This window comes from Pongo pygmaeus, chromosome 5 (assembly GCF_028885625.2).
Source record: "Pongo pygmaeus isolate AG05252 chromosome 5, NHGRI_mPonPyg2-v2.0_pri, whole genome shotgun sequence".
Lineage (NCBI taxonomy): Eukaryota > Metazoa > Chordata > Mammalia > Primates > Hominidae > Pongo > Pongo pygmaeus.
In genome coordinates, this window is record NC_072378.2 from 78,712,175 (window position 1) to 78,738,250 (window position 26,076).

The 26,076-nt window shown below is 38.8% G+C and overlaps 1 protein-coding gene and 1 pseudogene across 5 annotated transcripts in view; one reads left to right on the forward strand and one right to left on the reverse strand.

The window, feature by feature from the left end:
- The window catches only part of HMGN3 (high mobility group nucleosomal binding domain 3), a 33,655-nt gene extending 20,424 nt beyond the window's left edge, over positions 1-13,231 (reverse strand). Inside the window, exon 1 of one of the 5 annotated variants that reach the window (XM_054491742.2) lies at positions 12,944-13,231. In XM_054491742.2, coding sequence (XP_054347717.1) covers positions 12,944-12,958 — 15 coding nt within the window. In that variant the 5' untranslated portion in view covers positions 12,959-13,231. The remainder of the gene's footprint in view (positions 1-12,943) is intronic. The other 4 variants (XM_054491743.2, XM_054491741.2, XM_063666347.1 and 1 more) reach the window with 4 other exon arrangements.
- Positions 5,669-26,076, forward strand: part of LOC134739734 (ADP/ATP translocase 2-like) — a 163,927-nt pseudogene continuing 143,519 nt past the window's right edge.

The following is a 26,076-nucleotide window of genomic DNA, read 5'->3' on the forward strand; positions in this document are numbered from 1 at the left end:
GGCAGCAGTCTGTGGCTTTGTTGGTGTGGAGAAGGACACTGAGGGAGAGGCTGGAGGCAGAGAAGTTTAACGCTAGTGCGCTAGGAGTGATCTTCAGCCCATGGAAGACAAGAAAGAGGAGGGCTCAGGATTTTCAGCACAGTGTTGGACCTTTCTTATGTTAAAGTTCCAAAAAACCTTCATTGGTACATGTAGTACCAATTCATTGGTACATGTAGTACCAATTCATTGGTACATGTAGTACCAATTCATTGGTACATGTAGTACCAATTCATTGGTACATGTAGTACCAATTCATTGGTACATGTAGTACCAATTCATTGGTACATGTAGTACCAATTCATTGATACATGTAGGCTCTTAGTTACTTACTTAGAGTTTTACTTCTAAGAGTTTAAGTGACAAAGGCTATTGTTTTACGACTTCAGCGAATTAGCTGAAGGCCTAGAGTAATTATGAAACTCAAATAACCATTTGCCGGCAGCCCCAGAATAAATCCAATCTCAACTCCTAGGTTATCCATGCTAACGAGGAAAAGCTGATGGTATATATAACAGTGCAAAGAGACCAACAATCATTTCTTTTAACCTAGGGAGTGTATTACATTGAGATAATCTTTTTCTAATTTGCTGGCCAATGTTTTAAAATTATTACTTTTATTGTTTTTTTTTTTTTCTGTTACAAACTCAAGGCTGGAGAAAAAAGGAGTCCAGTATTAAATTGGTTAACAAGAAAACCACTATGGCACCAAAAAATTCAAATAACACACCATGAGAAAGGTCTGAAATGTGCCTATACCTAACTCTGTCGCTCTTCAGCTAAAATGAACACATAACTACTTAACACAAGGTTAATTCTCTCCACAAATGAGGGCACTGTCCATGAAATTCTTATAAGGTTTCTTGAGTTAAAAGGTAGTCTCCTTAAATTCAAATACTTCTGTGACACATTAAACAGACACTGGAAGTTTTACTCAAAGCCCCCAAGCCATGTTTAACAATGGCTTGGTTGTTTTTCATTGATCCTGTAGGTGTATGTCTGGGATCCTCTATTACTACATTGCTTTTAAAGTAATCTTTAAATATCCAATACTTGGAATTGAGAGGTCCCTTCATGGGATTAATATTCAAACTTATGTTAAATTTATTTTCCATATCCTCCCCTACTTGGCTTATCAATTCCAACAGGTGACTTCTATAAACTCAGATTACATTGATTAAGGTCACTGCAGGCTACTATGTCTTTTGTAAATGGTATTTTATTGTTCAAGATAAAAGTAGTAATTAAGAACGCTTCTTTAGAAGACTTTGCATGAACTGAAATAAATAGCAACTCTCTCTTTTCTGAGGACCACTTTGTAGGGAAAATATTTATCTCGCAATCAGATATAAAAGATAACTAAAAATAAAGAAAATTGTGTGCCAGTATGTTCAGTGAAACTTTATTAGTGTAAATACACACAATTCAATAATGAGGGTTTATATTTAATATTAAGGAAATATAAGCCAGGCACAGTGGGTCACATCTGTAATCACAGCAGTCTGGGAGGCTGAGGCGGGCAGATCACTTGAGGCCAGGAGTTCGAGACCAGCCTGGCCAACATGGCAAAATCCGTCTCTACTAAAAATACACACAAGGCTAGGTACGGTGGCTCAGGCCTATAATCTTAGCACTCTGGGAGGCTGAGGCAGGCGGATCACGAGGTCGGGAGATGGAGATCATCCTGGCTAACACGGTGAAACCCCATCTCTACTAAATATACAAAAAATTAGCTGGGCCTGGTGGCATATGCCTGTAGTCCTAGCTACTCAGGACACTGAGGCAGGAGAATCATTTGAACCCGGGAGGCAGAGGTTGCAGTGAGCCGAGATCGTGCCATTGCACTCCAGCCTGGGTGACAGAGCGAGACTCTATCTCAACAAACAAACAAACATCCACAAAAAACAATTAGCTGGGCACGGTGGCACATGCCTGTAATCCCAGATACTTGGGAGGCTGAAGTGTGGGAATCGCTTGAGCCTGGGAGGTGGAGGCTGCACTGCACTCTAGCCTGTCTTGTCTCAAAAAAAGAAAGAAGTTTAAATATTTTAAACCTCTTTGGTCTGAGCTGTCCCTTTTACTAGAGTTACCTTTTTTTTTTAATGTGCTCTGGTTTTGTACAAACATGGCCATGCAGAAAGCACGTGGCTCAATCAGAAGCCTGAATTCCAGTCTGGCTCACACCTGACTTCTCTAGACTTGATTTCTTCACCAGTAAAACTAGTTGAGATGGACCTTAAGATCTCACTCACCTGACTAACTTAGCTACTTGTGTACTTATTTATCACACTATAGAAGTGCCACGTGTATGTACATCATGGGAATGCCAAGCACTGGGGTATCAGGAAAGCAAGGGAAAAGGGGCGCAGCAGAATAATAAATACGGGTATTGCAATTATGTGCAAGGCAATGATTGAAATGATTTAATCTTTACCGCAATCTTATGAGGTTGGTAAAACATGATTATATCCATTTTATAAACTAGGAATTGTGGCCAGAGAGGTTGAATAACTTGCCCAAGATTAGTCAGCTGGTAATCTTGCTGGTAAGTATTAACAGAAGAGCTGGAATTCATCTCTTCTAGGCTGGCTCAGAGTTCATATTCTTATCCACTACACCATTTAAAGTGGTTTGTGTTAAGTCTTCTTAATTTTAAAACTGGGTGCACATCTGGGATTCTAGAAGAGCAAAAGCCTTCCAGCTTGGGAAATGCTTTAACCTGTAGCCCTAGCCAAAGAACAAATGATATGTAAAGGAGTGTTTCCTATTCTCCATCATTCATGAGCCTCTTGAAATAACAACGAATAATAACCTATTAAAAATAGTTTATGTTGAGTTGAACAAAATTTTAGTATTATTCTGGGTTTTTAAAAAGTCATAAGCACAGATCTGGTTGTTTTTATCTCAGTATTGAAACCAAAAACATACAGCAAATCATCTATAATTTTTTGTAGTATTTTACATGTTCAGTGTGCTTCCATATGGTTGTTGCATTTGATGCTTTCAATATTTCTGATATAAACAGGGGCACAGTCTTAATATTTCCATTGTACAGATGAAGAGTAGAGCTTCCAAGAGGTCAAGTGACCTTCCCGAGGTAAAAAGTGGCAGAATTCACACTAGACCAAAGTCTCTGTATTGTTATACCAGGGCTCTTAAAAGAGATGTTACCAGATGGTTACTTTATTATTTTCCTGTTTGCTCGGACATACATTAACTTCTGGCAAATGGTAAACACAGTTATGATGTTCCTTGTATTTTTGCAAAACTAATCAGCTGGCTGTAATGTGATCTACATATGGTTGCTTAAGGACAAATAAGATTAAAAATTGTAATTAAGGGGTAAAGTAAAACAATGAGAAGTAGTCAGAATGTAGTTTGTTAAAAACTGTATTAAATAAAATACATATGGAACTTCAGGAGCCTTTAAAGCTTCACATTTTGATAACTTCGTCTTTGGTATGTTTATCTCCCATATACATCATGCCTTACTTTTCATACTATGAATTTCTACAATGTAGAACTTAACTAATTCTGTCCAATATTATAAAGACATCCCACAGTTTCCACCTAAGAAAGAGACAAAGAGCGAGCAAAAAGTAAAAGAAATAAGAAAACCAATACCTCTCAGGGTAGATTTTGTATTTCATTGTATGGGGTCGAAATAATCAAAATATAATTTTAAAATATCACTTGTACATTTAAAAAATAACACCTGAAATAAAACATTAGTCAACTGGTAATCTATCACACCTAAATAAAAATCCATCCAGTCCTAGGTCCAGTGGATTTTCCTAGCTATTAAGCTTTTATTCTTCACGAGTTCCAAAAACAAAAGCATCTACTTATTTTTTAAACCCAGTCCCTAAGTAATGACAGCTTAGTATTTACATTAAAATCCCTCAATATATTGTATAATATGCAAGCGTATTTACATGTTCCTGTTCACAAGGGAGTATTCCCATTATTCTATATATAGCAAATTGATGAAGACAATGTATCATGGAAATAGCAAATCCAGCAGTTCACAGTGGAATCTGAGAAAATTATGAAGAGTCAGACTTTTAATACTCAAAACAATCAATATTTAGGTGAGGAAACTGCATATGTGTATCTTGTCTATAACCCTACAGTCCACTAGTTACTGAAATACCTAGAAGACTTCATGGTAATGCTCCTCTCTTACCAAGAACAGAACTGGACCCTGAGGCCAGCCTTAGGGCAGGATCACAAATAAAAATGACTTGTTGGGTAACTTTCTACAATTGGCATTTAGAAACCATGGCACCAGCCTATATTGTAATAAAGATATTTTAAAAAATGAACACTCATGTTTACATAACTCTTGATTCCTCCATGTTTCATTCATTAGGCACTGTAGTTAAAATAAAAATACATGTGGTTATTAGAAATAAACATACACAGAAAGTATTACGGTGTAATAGTTAACAGCAAAATTCCTGAGTAAAAGAGGGCTTGCTTAGAATGCTGGTTCTATCACTTCCTAGCTGTGTGACCCAGAGGAAATTTGTTAATCTCACTAAATCCCAACATTTTCCTTTGTGTTTGAGAAAGGCTGCAGGGCTCACAGGTTAAGATCACAGGCTCTGGAGCCAGACTTCAGGAGTGAAATCCCAACTCAGCCATTCCTTATCACAGGTGCTGTGGGGAAGTCTGTTAACCTCTTGGTGCTTCAATTTTCTCATATGTAAAATGAGAACGGGAAGAGGACACACCTTACTGGGTGGTTGGAAGAATTAACATTATTAATGCAAAGTGCTAAAAACAGTCTGACTCATAGAGACCTCTTTCTTAGCTGTGAGATGAAATTGCTTCATTAAACTGTTGTGAGAATAAAATGAAAAATGAAATTATAGTATATACTTCTCTTGCATTTATTTCTAATAATTTCACATTTTTATTTAAACTAAGGTGCATCATGAATACAAAACACGTATCTCAGGTCTGGTGCACCCAGGCATTCAGGAAATAGCTCGATTTTGATATTAATTCAATTTTAATAGTAGTAAGTATATTTGTGTTAATTACTGACATACATTTCTCTTAAAATATTAAATTTTGGAGCCAATTTCGAAGTTTAAAACCATTTTTCTATCTTCCTAGTTCTGAATGTGCATATCATTTACTTTATGTGTGACTGAATACGTATTTGCCTTGGGCATATCTCAATAGCCCTGTTTCTGGATATGCCCACAGGGTAGAAGAATACTGGATTCAATAAATAGCTTGACCAAGAACCCCTACGTGATTTGACTGAATTCTTCTAAGAAGACAGTGAAATGTACAATAAGTAAGTAACCAGTGAAAAGGAATTCAACATTTTGATTTGGTTTGTTAACTTCGACAGTGATTTTTAAATTACTCAGGAGACTAACATCATATTTCAACACTCTAGGTACTGTGAAAGCAGACAGCTTAAATGGTGTTTATTTCAGTCACCATTTCCAAATTGTACTCTGCAGGAAAGTGGAATATATTTAACTCTGGTGTAAACAAAAGCAATGTTTTAGGAGAAAAAGATAGGAAAAGAGGCTCACTTGGTACCTGATCTTCCAAGGGAATTTTAACGTTATATGAAGATATTTTTAAACATTTTTTTTTTCCATTAGAAAAATCAACCATATAAAAGTGCACAAGATTAAAGCTTCTGTTCTTTCAGAAACACTCCATTTGTTATTTGGTGATTCAACATGTATTTCTATAATTGCAGTGAATTTGACATCAGGGTGGGATCTGCTTGCTCCCTACTACTCACTGTGTGCACCATTTGTCATCCCACAAAGTGGAGGCCTAGTGCTTGTTAGAAGCCTGTTATTTCACTGTGATTCTCTTAATAATTAAAAATCTCATAATCACAACAAACATCCATTGACTGTTTTACACATATCAGGCACTGGGCTAAGTTCTTTGCATTCACCATCTCAGTTAATTCTCATAATAACGCAACGAAATAGAGCATATCATTATTCCCATTTTATAGAAGAGGAAACTGAGTCTTAGAGAATTAGGAACTTAGCAGCTTAGGGAGAGGTTAAGGAACCTACCTTAGATCATATAGCTAATAAACAGCAAATGCCAGAACCATAGTGGAGTTTTTCCCACTGTATGAAACAATTAAACCTACTTAGTATGAAATGATTAAACTTATTACTCCCTTCCTTTGAAAACAATTTATTCATCCATTTGTTCTACAAATATTTACACTACCTGTGGTAGGTGCTATGGGGGATGAAAGGAAGATCAGAGCCATGAATGACTTCACGGTAAAATAAAATTAGGATTACAAAACAAAATTAATTCAAAAATAGGTAATCAATCAAATAACTTGTGCTGATTTAGAAACATGGCGCCAGACAACTTCTGAAACACAACAGGGTGGTTAAAGCTATAACCCCCAACCCTTTTAACCGAACAACACTCTTTCGCAGTGTTTCTTCTTTGGACATTCAGCCTGGCCAAACCTTTGAATGCTCACTGCTCATAGCTTCTCTTGTGGCTCATTATCACTTTCTGGCATGAATTATAAATACTTGTTTATGTGTTCTACCTATCCCATCAGACAGAAAAATCCTTAAAAACAAGGGCATTTACTCATTCAGGTTGAAAAAAACAGTAATTTTTCATTTAATTTCCCAAGGCGATGGTATCTTGCATAAAGGTGATGCCCAGTGAATGTTTAACATGGAGCAAATGAATAATTAAATGTACAGCCCTACCATTTTGGATCCTTTACTCAAATATAGATTCCATATCAATATTTAACTCAATCAAATGGAGCAAGCATTTATGGATGTCAGGCCCTTTCATATTCAGACTGGGAAACTCAATATTGCTAAGAAAGCAATTCTTTCCTAACTGATTTATAGATTCAATTCAATCTCTTTCAAAATAATGGCAGGCTTTTTTTTTGTAGAAATGTATAAGGTGATTCTAAAATTTACATGAAAACATAAAAGACTGAATAGCCAGAAACAATTTTGGGAAAAAATAACGAAAAGTGAAGGACTGACATTACCAGATTTAAAGTCTTGCTATAAAACCATAATAATCAAGATACCAAGATAGTGTAGTTTTTAAACTTTTTGTAGAGATGACGTCTCGCTATGTTGCCCAAGCTGGTCTCAAACTCCTGACCTCAAGTGATCCTCCTGCCTCAGCCTCTCAAACTGTGGGGATTACAGGTGTGAGCCACTGCTCACCTAGCCAAGATAGTGTAGCACTGGTATAAGAACAGACATACAGACAATAGAACATAACTGAGTGTCCAGAAATAAAGTTTTACATTTATGAAGGAGCTTCAACAAAGGTGCGTAGGCAATCCAGTGGAGAAAGGATGGTCTTTTCAACAAATGGTGCTGAGATAATTGGATTTCTACAAGTAAAAAAATGAATTTAAACCCTTACCTCATACCACACACAAAATTAATTCAAAATGGATAACATACCTAAATATAAGAGTTAAAAGTATAAAACCTCTACGAGAAAATATCCATAACCTTGAATTAGGCAAAGATTTACTAGATATAACACTAAATGGATTTCATCAAAATTAAAAACTTTTGTTCTTCAAAAGACACCATTAAGAAAAAAAAATATTTTTAAGTCACAAACTGGGAGACTATATCTACGAATCATATATCTGATAAGAGACTTGTATCTCAGACTTATAAAGAACTCTTTCAATAAGATAGCCCAATTAAAAATGGGCAAAATATCTGAGTAGACATTTCACATATGATACACATTATGCTAGTAAACACGTGAAAAGATGCTTATTATCAGTAGTTATTACAGAAATATAAATTAAAATTCATTAGAATCTCTATAAGCAAAAAATCAACAGTACCAAGTATGAACAAGTATGTTGAAACTAGAACTCATGCACTTTGGAAAACAGTTTGGAGGTTCCTTAAAATGTTAAACATAGACGGCCGGGCGCGGTGGCTCACATCTGTAATCCCAGCACTTTGGGAGGCCGAGACGGGCGGATCAAGAGGTCAGGAGATCGAGACCATCCTGGCTAACACGGTGAAACCCCGTGTATACTAAAAATACAAAAAAATTAGCCGGGCGTAGTGGCGGGCGTCTGTAGTCCCAGCTACTCGGGAGGCTGAGGCAGGAGAATGGTGTGAACACGGGAGGCGGAGCTTGCAGTGAGCTGAGATCGTGCCACTGCCCTCCAGCCTGGGCGACTGAGCCAGACTCCGCCTCCAAAATAAAAAAAATGATAAACATAGACTTTCATACCACCTGCCAGTTCTATTCTTAGAAATCTTCCCAAGAGAAATGAAAATATATGTCCATGCAATAACTTATTTACAAATATTCACAGCAGCATTATTGATAATAATCCAAACCTGGAACAATCCAAATGTCCATCAACTTGTGAAAGGATAAACAAAAACAAGTATATCCATACAATGGAACACTATTGGACAATAAAAAAGAATGATGTACTGATACATGCTACAACACAAACTGATCTCAAAAACATCATGCTGAGTGAAAAAATCAGTCACAAAAGACTACATATTGTATCATTTCTTTTAAATAAAATTTCCAGAAAAGGCAAATCTAGACACAGCAAAAGTAGATTAGTGCCTAGGGCTAGGCTGGGAGTGGGGATTGGCTATAAACTCCATGAGGGACCTTTGTGGAATGATGGAAATGCTACAAAACTGGATTATAATAATGGTTGCACAACTCTATACTTTACTAAAAATCACTGAATTGTATACTTCGAATGGATGAATGGACTTTATAGTAAGTAGATTATACTCAATAAATGTTTTAAAGGAAATTATACTCTCATAACTGAGAGTGCTGAGTGTCTATATCCCTCAGCACTAGCCAGTAGGTTTTTAATCTTTTTTTAAACCAGATTGGTTATTTTAAAAATTACATCTCATTATTCTTAATATTGTACATTTCTTTGATTTCTAGTAAAACCAAACATTTGTGTCTACTTGAGTCTTCATTATTTTCCTATAAAGATATACATCTTTTCCATAAGGAAATGTGAGATGCTATCTTTTTAAAATAGCAAACCTTTTTCAGTGATATGTGGTACAAATATTTTTTCCCAGTTTTTCATAAATTAAAAAATTTTGTTAACAGTTTTTTTCCATATTGAAATATTCATTTTCATGTAGCCAAATTTATCTGTGTTTTCATTTACAGTTTCTGTTTTTGGTGTTATGACAAGTAACATTCTTTTCAAAATTAACTATCACAAACCTTGATCATGGTTAGTTAAGCATCCCCTGTGCTAATAAGCCCAATGCTACTACTGCTACTGGGCCTTCCATTTTAAGGAAACAGATAAAAACCTAATTTTGAGTTTCAAAGCTAGAGGCGGATGGGCTTTCCTTCCTTAAACCTTTAAGTGTCAAGAGACATGACTGCTTACATGCCACATTCATGGAAAATTGCCTCATTAGAGAATTTCTGATGTGATACACTAGACATTTAAAATAGTTCTAGTGATAAGGAACTGGAAAATATTAATAAAAAGAAAGATGTAAAAATGTGTTTCCTGTTGCTAATCATGCCAGGACTGTGATTCTAGGCCTCGCTGGCTCATGTCTCTTTGTAGAACATCAAATCATCACATAACAACATGACCACTGCGGGCATTTGTGGATGTCTGGCCAGAACAGTCTAGAACTCAATCACTCATTGTCTCACCACTGAGTCCATGAATGTTATCATTTCCCCTGTAATTCCACTCACCCATCATCCATTATCTAATAAATACAGGAAACTCACTTTTATTTACATCTCACAAACTTAGAGATAATATGCACTGAAGAACTCTTCACTAAGTGCTGTATTACTTCACAAAATACTATGGCATTTATAAAAAATCACTTGGCTTAATGTAGTTATGACTATCATACACAAAGATACACATAAAACTTACAAAGAAATGTCATCAGAACATTTTAATATTAATTCAGATGATATTACAGCCCTGAAGTTGCAAAACTGAGGCCTGGTCATGTTAAGATACATCAGGAAGACACATTTGAATACCTGGTAACAAAAAATGACTCTGACTTCTTTGTATATTTGAGTCCTACCCACACTTTTAAAACCAGCCTAAAGTTAACTTTCCTTATCTGTCCTACTGCTTGTGGGATCTATAACTACACATTCTGGAACATATACACAGTTTTAATGTTATTCAACTGTTTTGTGCTGCTAATCACCTCATTGAATTAAACACAAGTTCCAAGAGGGCAAAAACTGTATGTCCCTACAGCATTACAACAGGGCTAGGATTACAGATGTTTTCACTGACTTTATCTGTACCACTTCTTGCTCTGCAGAACAACTGACTCAGATGTTCATTAAATAACGTTTCTTGATTTCTAGGAAAGGTTGATTCAGGGGGCTAAGAAGGCAAAAAAGTACTACGGGGACATTTTAAAAGCTTATTATATTGTAGAGCAGACAGTTCTTTAGTCAAGAAAAATATGGTGTAGTATGTAAATGCTTTGGCAGTTACCCCAGCTTTGAAGATCTTGAAGAGCTATGCATGGATTGTCTCCAGTTCTTTTTTGTATCTAAGCAGGCTTTACCTAATGACAGTGGTTCCTCACATAAGTTCCAGTGAACTTCAGGATTCCATGAGGCTGCTCTAAGACTTGACTGATAGATGGATGGCCATGATCGCCGTGTTTAATCTGAGGTTGTTCCTGCCCAGATACCAGCTGAGGTCGTTAGGCTTCAGGTATAAATGGAAAGCCTTCCTATTAATCAAGGAGAGGTTTTCCATCACCGGAGAACACTCTGATGTCCTCAGGAATGACACACAGGTGCCTGTACACAGTTTTGCCCCTAGTCTCAAGACCATTGGCTAGCTTATGCATGGGGGTTCCCTGCCTTCCAGGGAAATAAAACCGTAGCTGTAATTTTACTGTTTTTTTTGGGTTTTTTTTTCCTTCCCTCTGTCTCCTTGAGAGAGGTAGACAGGGGAAGTAAGAATAATGGTTTCAGCAACTCTGGCCCTTGAATAAACAGCAAGGAAGGGTTCCATCGTCAGGGTCCATTATACATAAAGTGTGCACACCTAACCTACTCTTTATGTAAACAATTGTTATAATTCCCAGGAAAAAAAGATGGCCTCCAGCTCACTTACTCTGTAACCCGTATCTTGATGATTAGTTCCTTTGTCTCTACTAGAATTTCCAATCCATCATTAACCCTCAGTCAAAATGCTGAAAATGGTGACATCACTTAATATCCTAATTCTAGTAAAACAGGGCTAGAAAATACCTTCATAAAATTAAGTTTAAATAATAAATCTCAAGTATTAGTGCTCTTAATACGCCATCTGTCTTCTTAAACTGGGAGTACCTTTGGATTTCCTTAATTCCTCTTGACCCACCCTTTCGTAAATGAGTACGAAATGAGTGAGAATAAGACTCTGGCATCTATAGCATCTGATTAAATCTTTACTAGTAGTTATTGGTTGGTGAGATGCAGGGCAATTTATGTCTTTAAGTCCCAGCTGAATGGGGGTAACACCGCTCAAGCTGTTTTCAGGATTAAATGAGATAATGCAAGTCAAATTCTGCACAGCGTGAGGGACACAGTATGTGCACAACAAACTCTTAAGACTTTTAAACACTTTCAATTATTATTATTTTTAAAAAGTGGGGTAGGAGACAAGTTTCCACCCAATTCTTAGTAACAACATATAAGGAGGGGAAAGCTTTTGAATTTTTAAAACTTCAATATTTTAAAATAATGCAGTCACTCTCACACACAAATTAGTCCATGGTCTTTGATAAAGCAGGATATTAGGTGTAATTTTGCTTCAAATTTAATACCCACACTCGTTGACACTGTTGGAAACACTGAGGCTGGCGGTGGGAGGGTGCAAAGCACTTGCTTAGAAACCAGCCATCACACACTGGTTTCTCAGGGAGGAGGAAAGCTTTACCTCCCCTCCCCGGGACAAGTCGAAGCCCCACCCCGAGGGAGATTTGTGTCCCTGAATGTGGTAGTCGGTGTCCGGGGCCTGCGCAGAAGGGGACAGTCCGCAAGGGGCGGAAGACAAGACAAAAATGACTCCAGTTCGCTACACGCGCAGAGGGGCGGATAGCGCGCGGACCCCGCCTTCCCCAACCGAGTGTGGGTTCCAGTCGCTGGGGAGGACCTGGTGGCCCCCTGACCTTGGACGAGCCATATTGGACGCCCCGGCGCCGTCCCGTCTTCCACGCTGCCAACTCCGCCGCTCCCGCCCCGAACTGCGGGTAGGTCCAGGCCGCCAGGCCCCGCCTCGCCGGCCCCAGCCCTGATTGACACTGGAGTTGGTACATACGGGTCTGCAGCGGAGGCGAGCAGGAGGGTGAGCGCTATTTTAAACATGGCTTTCTCTCTCCCTTAGCCTCGGAGCCACCGCAGCGCACCCAGCCCGCGGGTACAGCCGCATGGGAATAATCCCAACATTTGCCTGATTTATTTTCTTCCCTCTCCTTACGTTTGTACTTGTTTTTCTCCTCTCGCTGTTTTCCCTTCACACTAATTCGCAACCTGGCAGTTTGCAAAGAGGAAACTCCCTTTCGGAATGGAAAGCCGCTTTTGCTTCTTGTTGTTGGGGGGTGGAAAACATTCCAGCGAGAATGAGTTCAAAAAGAGGGGAAACCGCGTCACTGGAGAGAAAGTAACATTAAGAGATCGATGAGGACGGAGTGGGTGGGGGGAGAGCGAGAGAGGAACGTCTGCAACAGGCATCTAAAAACAAGCGTGGAGGAGCAAAGATTCCCAATCCCCGGGTTACTACCGCGCGCGTTCTGCGCGAGCCATTGCAATGCCAGGATTTACTGTAAGCACAATTTGAAGGCTTTTGAAATCTTTTTTTGGTAAGACTTACCTTTCTCTTCGGCATAATGACTATGTCGGTGAAGCAAAAAGTAAAGCAACGGGCTGGAACTGCTGGCGCCGCCGCTGGATGCTGCCTCTGCCGCTGCAGCTGCTCACGCGCAGGGCACGACGTAGCCCGGCCTCTTCGACCTGCACCTCCGCAGCTCCCTCCGGGGGCCCTCTGCTCGCCTCCCTGCTGCTCCAATGAGGAGCCCCGCCAGCCGGCCGCGAGGCCCCATTGGCTGAGGCAACGTTCTAAATTCCACGAGGGCACGCCCACCTCCGCGCGCGGTACGCGCTGTTGTAGTTTCCACTTCACCGAAAAAAATCTGCCTGGCGACTGAGCATGCCCAGTTCAACTAGTAGCCTCCAGGCCACCCAATCCTGAAGTTTTATTGTTTCGCTGCTCTCTCTTTGAGATTGTAAGAATAAGAACAGTGTGTGCCTTCATAGGAAGGAAAAAGAGTAAGAATGAATACGTAAAGTTTATAATGTAAATATATACACAGCAGGTACTTTATACATTTCCTACCCATAAAGGCTTTTAATGAACGTTACATGATGGGAACCTGTAAAGCGTGGGAAGGTACTCTGTACTGGAAGAGCGTGGCAACTTCTAAAGGCCTCAGTTTCCCCCTCTAGATATATAGTGACAACAGTCCCTAAAATCAGTTAGCTCTAATTTTCTAAAATCTGTGATTATAAATCACTCACTAATTCGGCCAACTTCAAACTAGATGTGAAGACGAATAGGACATGTTTGTTATGGAAATTAGGAAAAGAAAGAACAAGGCAAAAACTGATTATTTTATATTTGAGACATATATTTGAATGACACCTGTCATGTTACACTTTATGCATAATGTTTCTCAAAGTTCTGCAAGGCATAAAATGAGAATTGCAAAAATATTTCTGAATTCATTTTATGAGACCAGATTTACTCTGATACCAAAACCAGTGAAAGACTTCAAAAGAAAAGGGTTACAGACCAATATCACTCATAAACATAGACACAAAAGTCGTGAACAAAATTTTAGTAAATGAAACTCAACAACATTTAAAGGGACAATACATCATGACCTGTGGGGCTTACCTTGGGAATGCAAAGCTGCTTTTTTAATATCTGAGAATCAATCAATGTAATTGGCAGAATTAATAGAATAAAGGGGGAAAAACAATCCTTTCAGCAGACGCAGGAAAAGCGCTAGTGAATGGGTAAGCAAATTGTGATGAGCACATGCAGTGGAATACTATTCAGCAATAAAAAACAATAAAAAATTTTCCTACATGGATGAATATCAAAAACAAAGTGCTGTATGAAAGAAGTCAAATACAAAAGACCACACTGAATGATTTCATTCATATGAAATTATAGAAAAAGCAAAATTGGGCAAAGTTAGTTTCAGAATCATCTTAGCAGGCAAAGCTCACATCATAGGAAAATGTGTTGAAGCCTTACATTACAAATATGGCCAAATCCACTTTGGTAACACAGAGGCTGCAAATATGTATTAAAAATATCATTTATTAAATATGTATTTAAAAAAGCAATGAAGTTTAATATTTCACTTTAGTAATTTTCAGAATACATTAATTGATCTGGCACACTCCAGAGGTGGTTGATTACTTTCTTTTTTGGAACATCTTTATAAACTCATGGATTTTTACATATTTGGTGTGCATCAGTGTATTGCTATCATTATTATTACCTTTTTAATGTCCTATTACCACATCTTTAGCCAATGCATGCCCTTTCAAATTAGTGCTTGTGTCCTTTTGACATGATCTTAATCATTTTTGATAGATTCCCTGTTCTTGGGCATTCAGTGAATGACAATAGTATACTGAAACGAATTAAGATAAAAACCAATTGCTTAGAGCTAGATAAAAATTTACAGGTTAATAATTTTATCATTAAAATAATATTTATAATGAAGATGTCTTGCAAGAGATTAATTTGCCAAATACTTGATACTTAAATAAAGAAAAAGTCAGTGAAAACATTTTTAGTAAGATATGTGTGAGAAGGATGCTGAGTAGCACTTGCAATCTGGACTGGATGGCTATTTTTCTTCATGGAGATGGAAAGGTGCCACAACAAAGGTAGTGCTAAGGTGAATATTTCTGCTCTGTGATGAAAAATAACTCACAAAATTGGCTTCTTGGTTAATTTTTTTTCAAAACCAAACACTCAGATCATCAACAGCAAACAAAATTGTGAATGTTTTTACTGCACACAATAAAAATGCTACAATGAAATTGAAGCTTGCTTGTTGGATGAAGAAAGCTGATTGTGAGGACCTTGAGTTCTTGGAATCTTTAGTTCATTTACAAGTTATGAAAATAACAGCTTTGGTTGAAAAACAACAGCATTGCTTATCTTTCCTTTGATGTAGATTGCACCTGACTGAGCACTACTCTAGGAAATGAAGTGTTCTCCCTTGTACGTTTAGTAGCCTTCAAGATCTGGGAAAGTTAGCGCAAACCTCTACTGGTGGCCCTGGAGGTAAGAGGAGTAGGCAAAGAGAATGATTTGGCAGGTAGCTAGAATTCTAGGTTAAGAGATAAAGACATCTGGGCAGAAATGAGTGTGTCACATACAAGACAGTGAGGAGGTCAAGCTGCTAAAAAGTACAGACTCATTTGTTTATCAATATATTCCACTGAGCATTTATAGTACTTTGGAGTATCAGCCTCTAAGACAGTAAAAGTAGGATGTATATACTATCTTAGCTAAAGTAGACCTGGATAAATTAACAGAGTTACTGACTGAGAAAGGAAGAAAAAAAAAATAGTGAACAAACTTGTTTTCCAATTCCAGCTCCTTTTCTCTTTTTTCCTCCTCAAAACTGTTGGAACTGTACACCTACTTCACATTTTTCAAACAGCAGGGCAAAACCATTTATAGTGTCATGACTATCATTAAGGAAAAGAAAGAGACAGAGACATTGACAGACACACACACACACACACACACAGAGAGAAAGAGAGAGAGAGAGAGAGAGAGGGGAGAAGGGAAGGATAAGAAAAGCAAAGAAAGGGCCAAGCATAGAAAATAGCAGAGCATACGTGGTAAAGGTAAGTAATGTTTCATAAGATAATTGTTTCTATTTTCCATATGTACTCATATAAACACATACACAACACACATATGTATGTGTGTATGTTGCATTGTGACATGAAATATATTTTTAGTATGGTCTTGGTCAAAAAATTGATTGCCACTGCTAATGAATGTTGTGGATCTTTGACGTTCCAAAAAAAATGCTTAATATTAAAATTTTTTTTTTAGGGGTAGGATCTCATTCTGTTGCCCAGGCTGGCATGCAGTGGCACAATCAGCTCACTGCACCTCAGACTGCTGGGCTAAAGAGATCCTCTTGCCTCAGCCTCCTGAGTAGTTATATAGGTGCAAGCCACCACACCAGGCTTGAGAGGAAGTTTTCAAAGGAAAGAATGACTTGCAGATCACCTCCCTCTTGAACTGTCCCTCTTTTCCTCTTTCAGACAGACACAGGCAGAGTCCCTTAGGCTTTTGCTGTAAGTAATGACAAATTACTGGAGAAGTCAGATCCAGAATGTACATATTGTTGCTTCTGATAGTTGTAACTGTACACCTACTTTGCATTTTTCAGACAGCAGGGCAAAACAAATGATAGTCATGACTATCATTAAGGCAAAGAAAGAGACAGAGACATTGACAGACAGACACACACACACACAGAGAGAGAGAGAGAGACAGACAGACAGACAGAGGGAGAAACGAAGAAAGGGGAAAAGTGAAAATGATAGTGTGTTGCTTCTGATAGTTTGTAATTCCAGATTAAGTTACTAATCTTCCATAAATAGGCCAAAAAAATACACAGTGAAGAATTCAGGTGTGTAACAAAACAACATCAAAAACAACAAATAAGAGGTGGCAAAAGAATATTTTGTTTGTATTTTCCAGTCAAGTCTCTACTTTGATTGGGTGCTAACTTTTGAAGAGACCAAGGTTAGTTTTTACAAAGCAACAATAAGAGTCCAAGAACTAACAGTCCCAAATCAAATGAGCTGCCTGATAATAGTGTAGATCCCCAGGTCCCAACCCCAAGGTATTGAATGGCTAGGCTTGGAAATCTGCATTTTCAAACAAGACTTTCATGTGTTGCTTATGCTTACACTATAATCTGGGGACTAGAGTATTTAATAGACTAGGCCCTTGCTCTCAACAAATATTTGCTGAATGCCAGTACTTGGATTCTGATGACAGATATCTATAAAAGCCTGTGGAGTTCTCAACATGCTTCCAGAGCAGGAGCATAATTCTGTGGGTGAAACTCACCCCACAGTCCTCACCTCGTGCTTTTGCTCCATCTCAGTTTTCCTGGGCACAACGTGTTTATTTCACATCCTTTCTCTTCTCTAGTTGCAAGGAACCTGAAAGTGATTAAAAACTGCACACATCCAGATACCTAGAAAAGTGTCTTCTTCTTCCCAGGCAGCCCTCTAGGCAGCTCCTTGGGCCCCTGGGAGATGAAAATCCCTGACCCCAAATCCTCAAAGGCAACTTACCTCGGCCAAAGCCCCATAAGCCACACCCTTTCAAGGCTAAATGTCAATGATTGCATAAGCATACTTCACAACTGCATTAACAGCAACAGGAACCAGGGCATTCTGTGACCTTCCAAGGAACCCACTCTTTGTTTTCCCAACCTTCAATCAAATTTAATATTTGTGCAGGTTCTTTACCCCAGGTATGTTTTACACAGTTTTCCCACCCCCGGTACTTTTCAGGTTCAATCTCTGTGATATTTACCTCTCCTTCTTGCTCCTGCTGCTTAAACTCACAGGAGTGTGATTAATTTGCTCTTTGTAGCACCCAAATGACTATTTGGGAATGAATTAGATATGCTCAGTAGCTAGAACCAGGGATTGGGCTACAGTGGTTTAGCCATTCCTTTTTGTCAGATTGTTAGCATGGCTGGTGCCAAGAGCCATCCAGGCTCAAGGAGGTGAGAAAGTTAAGGGAAGGAAATCCCCAAAGTTCATGGTGAGGACACAGCAAAATAAGGACTCCATCCCATCCCCTTAGGTAAAAAGCCACAAGCTGCATGGTGCCAAAGACCAATTAGTGGTTGTTGCAGAGCTCTCCGACTGAATTGCACATTCTTGTAAACCACTGTCAGTGCCAATACACTCTCAAATGGGACCACACCCTTTTCTTTAAGCTAGTGATTTTGACTACCTATTTTTGGTGTCTTCTGCATTTCCTTCAAATCTCAGAATCCCTGGGAGCTTGTAAGGAACATCCAGTAACCCCATCACTGTTGCTACTCCCAGTGGTCCTTCCTTTCAGAGATCATACCATTTTCCTTTTCTCAATGAAAGCAAGAAAATGCTGGTTTGGGGAAATGAGAGTCGAATGAATCATTCCGAAAAATACCATAAAGCAACTGGAGATGATTTTCAGGTTAGCCTGGTTAATAACTCCTGTAATTCTCAAGCACCAAGAAAGAGTTAGCCAATAAAATGAGTTTGGCCAGGTCAGAATGAATTCTAGCCACCAGGTCAGAATGAATTCTAGCCACAAGGCAATAAATTTTTGCCCAGCAGTGGAAAACTAGCTTGCAAATGTGCCATAATCTTCAAGGCTGCTTATCTGCATAGGGTTTTTGTTGTTTTTAAAACACAGAATTGTGCTACTCCCACAAAAAAATCTCTCATCCTTTTCTACCTTCTCATTCCCACTCCCGCTTCTGCTGTCTGGAATCTTAAGCAAATGGGTTGTTTTTTTCTTTTTTTTTTTCCTCCTAAATAATCCAATTTACCTCTTAACATGTCAAAAAAAAATAAGTTTTAACCATTTTAAAAATAAATGTTTATCAAAAAGTTTGGAATTTGCAGTCATAGCCATGAATTCAAATCTCAAGCTATTGAGCTACCATCACATTACTTAACCTCTTTGAACCCTGGTTTCCTTATTGTAAAATGAGAAAAAGAATGTCTATTCAAGGCAGATACCACTAGTTACCTGCCCAATATTCACACTAGCTTTCTTCCTACTAACAGAATTCTGATTTTGGCAATAGGCCTGGTCAAAACAAAACAAAACGTAACAAAGCAATCTTTAGTTCCTCCAGCTCCCTGGCAGATAGAGGTTGCTATGTGATACCTCTGGGGCTAATGAAATATATGCAGAAGTCACAAGGTGATTGTGTAAGCAACACCAAATAACAGGGCAAACCTAGCCCGGTAGCTAGCTGCCTTGTGCCTTTGTTCTTCCTCTCCTTCCATCCTGGAAGTTGCTAACAGTGTCTGAAAGTAGAACAGTCATCTGTGTCCAAAGAGAGAAGGGCCACAGTTCAGGATGAAAGAGCAGAAAGGCAGGACTTGAGGTCTCTGCAGTGGCCCCAGACTGTCCAGGTTTAGTCTATCTTTAATGTTTGGAAAATAAACACCGTGTTTGATCAGGGCACTTTAGGTGGATGTCTGTGATGTGCAGCTGAATACTATCCTTAACTGATACACTGCTTCATGGAATTGGTGTGAAAATTGAAGACGATAAACCACCAAACTATGGGAATGTGCATATCCCTGAAGGATGATGCTTAACATAGTTCATTTGAAGCAAGTGTGTTATACTCCCCCTAAAATGATAAAAGAAAACACAGAAAATAATTTTAACTTTTCCTGAATCCCTAAGGTCCTGATTATGAACAGTTAGCATAAACCTCTTAAAATTACTTTGAAGTAGGCAGGGATAAACATGATTAAAAGAAGTATTTTATTGTTGCTATAGAACGGGGTGCTCCATAATATGGCCTATTGCTATGTTTTACCAATGCAAATGCTGGATTGTTGCTCAACTCCATCTCAGTTTTAGTGTGACTCCCTACACTCTAGATGCTGGAGTCTGCACTACAGCTGGGGTTCTGGATGTAATTTGCATTTGCCTAATTAGATGCACTAGCATGAGGTATAGACAGTGGAGGTTAGGAAGAGGCCACACTTTTGCTACATCTGCTGTGTGTGCTGCTTCTTGTTTTCCTAAAACAACATCAGCAAAGATCCCAGGCACCAGCATTGTGGATTCGGAGAGGCACGTCTCCCTGCATTCACTCTGTAGGCATAGACTGTAGCAGGTGAGTTGTGGTCTGAAACTGGCAGAGACAGGTCTGAAACTTTATGATTGAGAAAGTATTTTTATTCTTATAGAGTCCTGATACTAGTGGATTCCTGCTTGCAAAAGAGACACAGCTCCTTTGACGACCTTGTTCTGAGTGTGACTTTGGGAGACTTTTCTGAAAGTTCAACCTACAGTCTATCTCTTTAGTCTTCTGAGCTATCCCATAGGCTATTGAATCTTTGAAACCTTTCTCCTTAAATTAGGTAGAGTGGGTTCTGTTCTCTACGACTGAATCCAGAACTACGGAGCTTCCTTTAGTGTTGCTTACCAAATATTTCCAGCTTTCAGAGACATACTTGGCTGGGCTCAATGGCTCATGCTTGTAATCCCAGCATTTTGGGAGGCCAAGGCGGGTGGATTGCTTGATCCCGGGAATTCAAGACCAACCTGGGCAACATGGTGAAACCCTATCTCTACCAAAAATAAAAAACCCACAAATATTAGCCTGGCATGGTGGCATGTGCCTATAGTCCCAGCTACTCAGGAGGCTGAGGTGGGAGAATTGCTTGAGCCAGAGAGGTTGTGGAGGTTGCAGTGAGATGAGATTATGCCATTGCACTCCAGCTTGGGTGACAGAGCCTGACCCTGTCTCAAAAAACAAAACAAAACAAAACAAAAAACAAAGAACAACAACAACAAAAACAAAAAAGAGACACGCTCTCACTGGAGCTGATTATGGAAACAGATATTGATACGGAGATTGCCCATGTGTTTCTTTCAGTGATCACAGTGAACAGAACCCTTTGAAGATCCCCTCCTCCAATGGACATAGAGCTGTCAAAGCTAAAAATGAACCTTTTATTTAAGCTGCTGAGATTTGAGGGAAATTTGTTTCCACAGGATGATCTATCTTATCCTGAAATGATATGGAACTTAGATCCTAAGAGAAAAGTGCTGCTTTGATAATAAAACAACCCTAAAATAAGTGGCATTGGCCTAAGAGCTGGTCAGAGGGAATCAAGCAAACTATTACTGAAGCCTGGAAGAATGGAAATTATTTTTCTAGTGGGGAAAAGTTTGGTAAGACTATTGCCTACAGTAATTTGAAGGCAAAAGGCATATCTAACTTTGGGGAAGAGGTTGAAAACAGATTATCATTACTGTTTATTGCCTATTATTAATTGTATTTAATAAGACATTATAAGAAAAACATATGTTCAGAGAAGACTTGGTCAGTTTGTAAGGACAGATGAAAGAGATTTAGAGAGTATACAAAGTCAAGAACTTATAAGGTTGGAAAAGGCAACTGCTTCTCAGTCTAAAAAGTGAAAGGTAAAACCTATCCTTTGAGCAATAAAAGCACATTAAAACTCAGCTTTGTGGCAAGGATCAGATCACTGATCATGAATTAGGGTATGGTGCCCAGTAATTCCTTCAATTAGATCAAATGGCCCAGAATGACTTAAATTGGCTCATGGGAAAAGGCATAGCTGTCACTTTTAGGCTCAAGGAACCTATAATTAGGGGAGAGGGGACAGAGGGAGAAAAGGGAGAGGGAGGGAAAACAGAACTGCTGGGGCAAGAAAACACAGAAATATGCCAAAGAAATATGTCTAGAAAGAAACATGGGAGTAAGTCAGAAGACAAGCAAGTTTAATTTTGTAAGACAGTTTTACTGCTAAACAAAGGCTCTAACCTGGATTAAATGTGATTGTTGCAATTTGAGACTTAACATGGCTCTTGGACTCTCCACCATTTATAGGCAGGAAGCAGGGTGCCTATTCAGAGAAGGCTGAAAGAGGACTTTCCCAAAGGGAGAATCCAAGAATCACAGTGATCAGTGGACAGGGGAGCTCCTTTCAGGAAATCCAGCCTATTCAAGGAACATTTCCAATCCTCTGGGTAGGAGGTTTAAAACATCTGCCCAGTCTAATATTGAAAGGCCAATGACTGCTAATGACAGGCCAATGACTGCCATATGTTTCCCATTCTTCTGCTTTTTAATGTGAGTATTTGTTGAAGGTATCTTGACTCTGTTCTACCACTGGATAATGTGTGAGTGGGAGGTGGGAGGGCCAGGTCTCTGGATCAAAAGGAGATATACACAGACCTGTTTTACAGGCTCCTTCACATTATCCCCTGATGTAAATACTACCAGGCATCATCCAGGGATCCTGGGTTTTGAAGTTGATGCCATCACTGAGACTTTTGAGTTTTCTTCCCTCAGAGGAAAGTGAATGAATGCATTTTGTATATGGGAAGAAAGAGGAAGGAAATATTTCATGCCCTGAAGTGAAGACTGCAATTATCATTAGTACTATTCACCAAATATTTCTGCTTTACTCCCTCATGACAGGATTGCACTTCTCCTCCCCATCTTTTAAAGGTAGGCATAACTATGTAACTTGCTTTGGCTAATTAAATGTGAACAGAAGTGATGTGTGTCTTTTCTGAGTATCATTTTATTTTATTGCAGCAAAAAAACACATAACATAAAATTGACCATCTTAGCCATTTTTAGTATATAGTTCAGTAGTGTTAAGTAAATTCCCATTGTTGTGAGGCCAATCTCCAAAACGTTTTCATCTTGCAAAACTTAAAACTCTATACCCATCAAACAACTTCCCTTTTCCACTTCCTCCAGCCCCTGGTAACCACCATTCTACTTTCTGTGTCTATGCATTTTACTACTCTATGTCTCTCACATAAGTTAAATCATGCAGTATTTGTCTTTTTATTGACTAACTTCTTTCACTTAGCATAACGTCCTTAAAGTCCATTCATGTGATAGTATGTGACAGAATTTCCTCCGTTTATTGAGGCTGGGTAATATTCCATTGTATGAATATACCATATTTTATTTATCTGTTCATCCATCAGTGGACATCTTGATTGCTTCTACCTCTTGGCTATTGTGAATAGTGTTGCTATGCTGAGCACCATCATTAAGAGCCAGTGCATGATTCACCATACTGCCCCCTTTTTTTTGCTGCCCTGAGCAAGGAAGCACATGCAAAGATGGGCTTCTCTCCACCTGGGCTTTTGAATTATTAAAATGAGCAGAGCTCCCAACTGACCCAAGATGGACATGTAGAGTGAATGAGAAATAAGCCTTTGCCGTTTTGAAGCCACAGAGATTTGGGGATCCTTTTTCTTTTCCTAGTGAAAACTGATAAGGTTTAAAATTAAAACTTGACTCTTCCAAAGTTTGCAGAGAACTTTGATGACAGACTCCCATAATGGAGAAGGCTGATGTGTTTGAGCCCTATAGTTCTCTTGTGTCCTGCAGTTACACCTTCTTATTGAGTTTGTGGGAGTGGGAGGGTAGGGAAGATGGCCATACCCATAGCTTCTCCTTCTTTAACTGGCCAAAGTCTGGAGAAATCTCACATCCTGTTTTCTCGTTCCTCATCCATTTATCTCATTTTCTGTACACTGGATTGGCAACTTTATTGCACGGTGTATTTGACAGGATTAGCTTTGGCTGTGAGTATGAAAACTCCCAAGTAATAGTGGGTAGGAAAATAGAGTTAATATTTTCCCTCACATTAAAAACGCAGGGTTGATACAGTGGTTCCACAACTAACTGAGACACACTTTTCTGTCTCATTACTCTTTCACCTTCATTACACACCTTCTGTATCTTGGCTGAAGATGTCTAATCCACCTTCATTCCTCATATGTTCATTTTGGCCAGCAGGAAGGATAAATGATAAATGCCCTCCCTCTTTAAGGCAACTTTCAGAAGCTGCACATATCACTTCCATTTACATCCCATCGTAGAATTTAGTCACATCAAAGGAAGTGGAGAAACATGGTCTTTATTCTGGGCAATGATATTCCCAGTTTTTAGTAAATGACATGGGTATTTATAGTGATATTCCCAGTTTTTAGTAAATACTTGTGACGAAGAAGAACATTAATATTGAAGTGTAATTAGCTATGGTAGGTAGAATAATTTTCCCCCAAAGATGTCTACATCCTAATACTAGAATGTTTCTGTAAATATATTACCTTTCATAGGAAAAAGGATTTTGCATATGTGATTAAGGCAAGGACCTTTAGACAGGCAGATTATCCAGGATTATCCCAGTAGGCCCAATCTAATCACATAGATTCTTAAAAGCAGATAATTTTTCCAAGCTATGGTAAGAAGGGAGCTAAGATGAGGGTCAGAGATTCCATGTGAAAAGGACTCAACCCACCATTGCTGGCTTTGAAGATGAAGAAAGGGAACCATTAGCCATGGAATGTAGTTGCCCTTTAGAAACTGGAAAATGCAAGGATATAGATTTTCTCCTAGGATCTCCAGAAAGTAACTCAGCCCAGCTAGCACCTAATCTTAGCCCAGTGAGGTCCATGTCAAACTTCTAGTCTATAAAACTGAAAGATAATAAATTTTTGTTGTTTAAGCCAGAAGTCCCCAATCCTCGGGCCATGGGTCCATGGCCTGTTATCTGTTCATTCATCTGTTATCTGTTAGGAACTGGGCTGCACAGCAGGAGCTGAGTGGCAGGTAAGCATTACTGCCTGAGCTCCACCTTCTGTCAGATGAGTGATGACATTAGATTCTCATAGGAGCATAAGCCCTATTGTGAACTGCATATGTGAGGGATCTAGGTTGCATGCTCCTTATGAGAATCTAATGCCTGATGATCTGAGGTGGAACAGTTTCATCTTGAAACCATCTCTCATCCCACCCTCGAGTCCGTGAAAAAATTGTCTTCCACAAAACCAATCCTTGATGCCTAAACAGTTGGGGACCACTGGTTTAAGTCACTAAGTTTATGGCAACTTGTTATGACAGCAATCAAAAAATAATACATTAGCAGCTTCAGCCACAATGCCCTCCACTTTGGCCACCCAAATATTCACACTGTTTTTTTGACACATAGAACATACTCACCTTCTGTCCAAAGGAGAAACCCATCCACATCTTCCAGTTACAGTGTTCAGCTCAAAGTCTAACACACCTCCAGGAAATATTTAGTCCTTTCCATCAGGTCTGGATGGAGCTAAGTTATCTGCTCACCAAATACCTAATATACTGCAATGAAGTAGAAAGATTCATTCTCTTTTCGGTAACTTTTTTTTAAGATAGAGACAGGGTCTTGCTATGTTGTCCAGGCTGTTCTTGAACTTCCAGGCTTAAGTGATCCTTCCACTTGGGTCTCCCAAAATGTTGGAATTAGAGGCATGAGCCACTGTGCCCAGCCAAAAACTCATTCTCTAGCACAAAGTTCTTTGATTTGCTCATTTAGCAGCCTTGATGACAGGTTTTCCTCTCTGGGATGATTAGCTATGGAAAACCATTACTTATCAGAATATGCAGCTTCAGAAAGATACATACTCTGCCTAGTTTCAGACCTCTACAAACTGTGCCCCACAAAGGGTGACTATACATGGACGTTAGAAACTAGAGCTTCTCCCTAGATCTTTGATCTCATCTAGCATTCTGGCTAACATCTGTTTCTGGACCAAAGAGAAAAGTATTGAATGAGGTTTCACATCTGCTTTTGACCCTAAAAGGAAACTATAAGAAATTTTAGTTCAAAGGCATGGATCAACTGACTTTACATAAGAAGAGTTTAAGGAGCTTAAGCCCCACAATTTGAGAATCAGCATCATCCTCAGTGTTTGGGCCCATTTGTAAGAAATCAATTTGCTGCTTTCCCCTATATAGAGACCCCCTTCAGAATAAAGTGCCTAGTGTGTCAGTGTCTTTAGCCTGGAGAATTAATCTTCACCTCGGATACTGATATACCCCTTCTTCTTTCTCAAATATATAGAATCCCTGTATCCTGTTAATTTTTCTCCTCTATCAATATGGCAAAATTAAAATAAGTAGCATTCTGCTCTAGTTAGAATGTAGAAAGTTATGACAGTCACTCTCACTTTTAACTGGAAAAAAATTGGATAAACTAAGAAAATAATTTTTAAAATGACAGCTGTTAAATACAAAAAATTCTAAAGGAACTAAATTCAAAAGAGGGGTCAAATCCTAGAAATTTATATAAATATATAAGAATGATAGA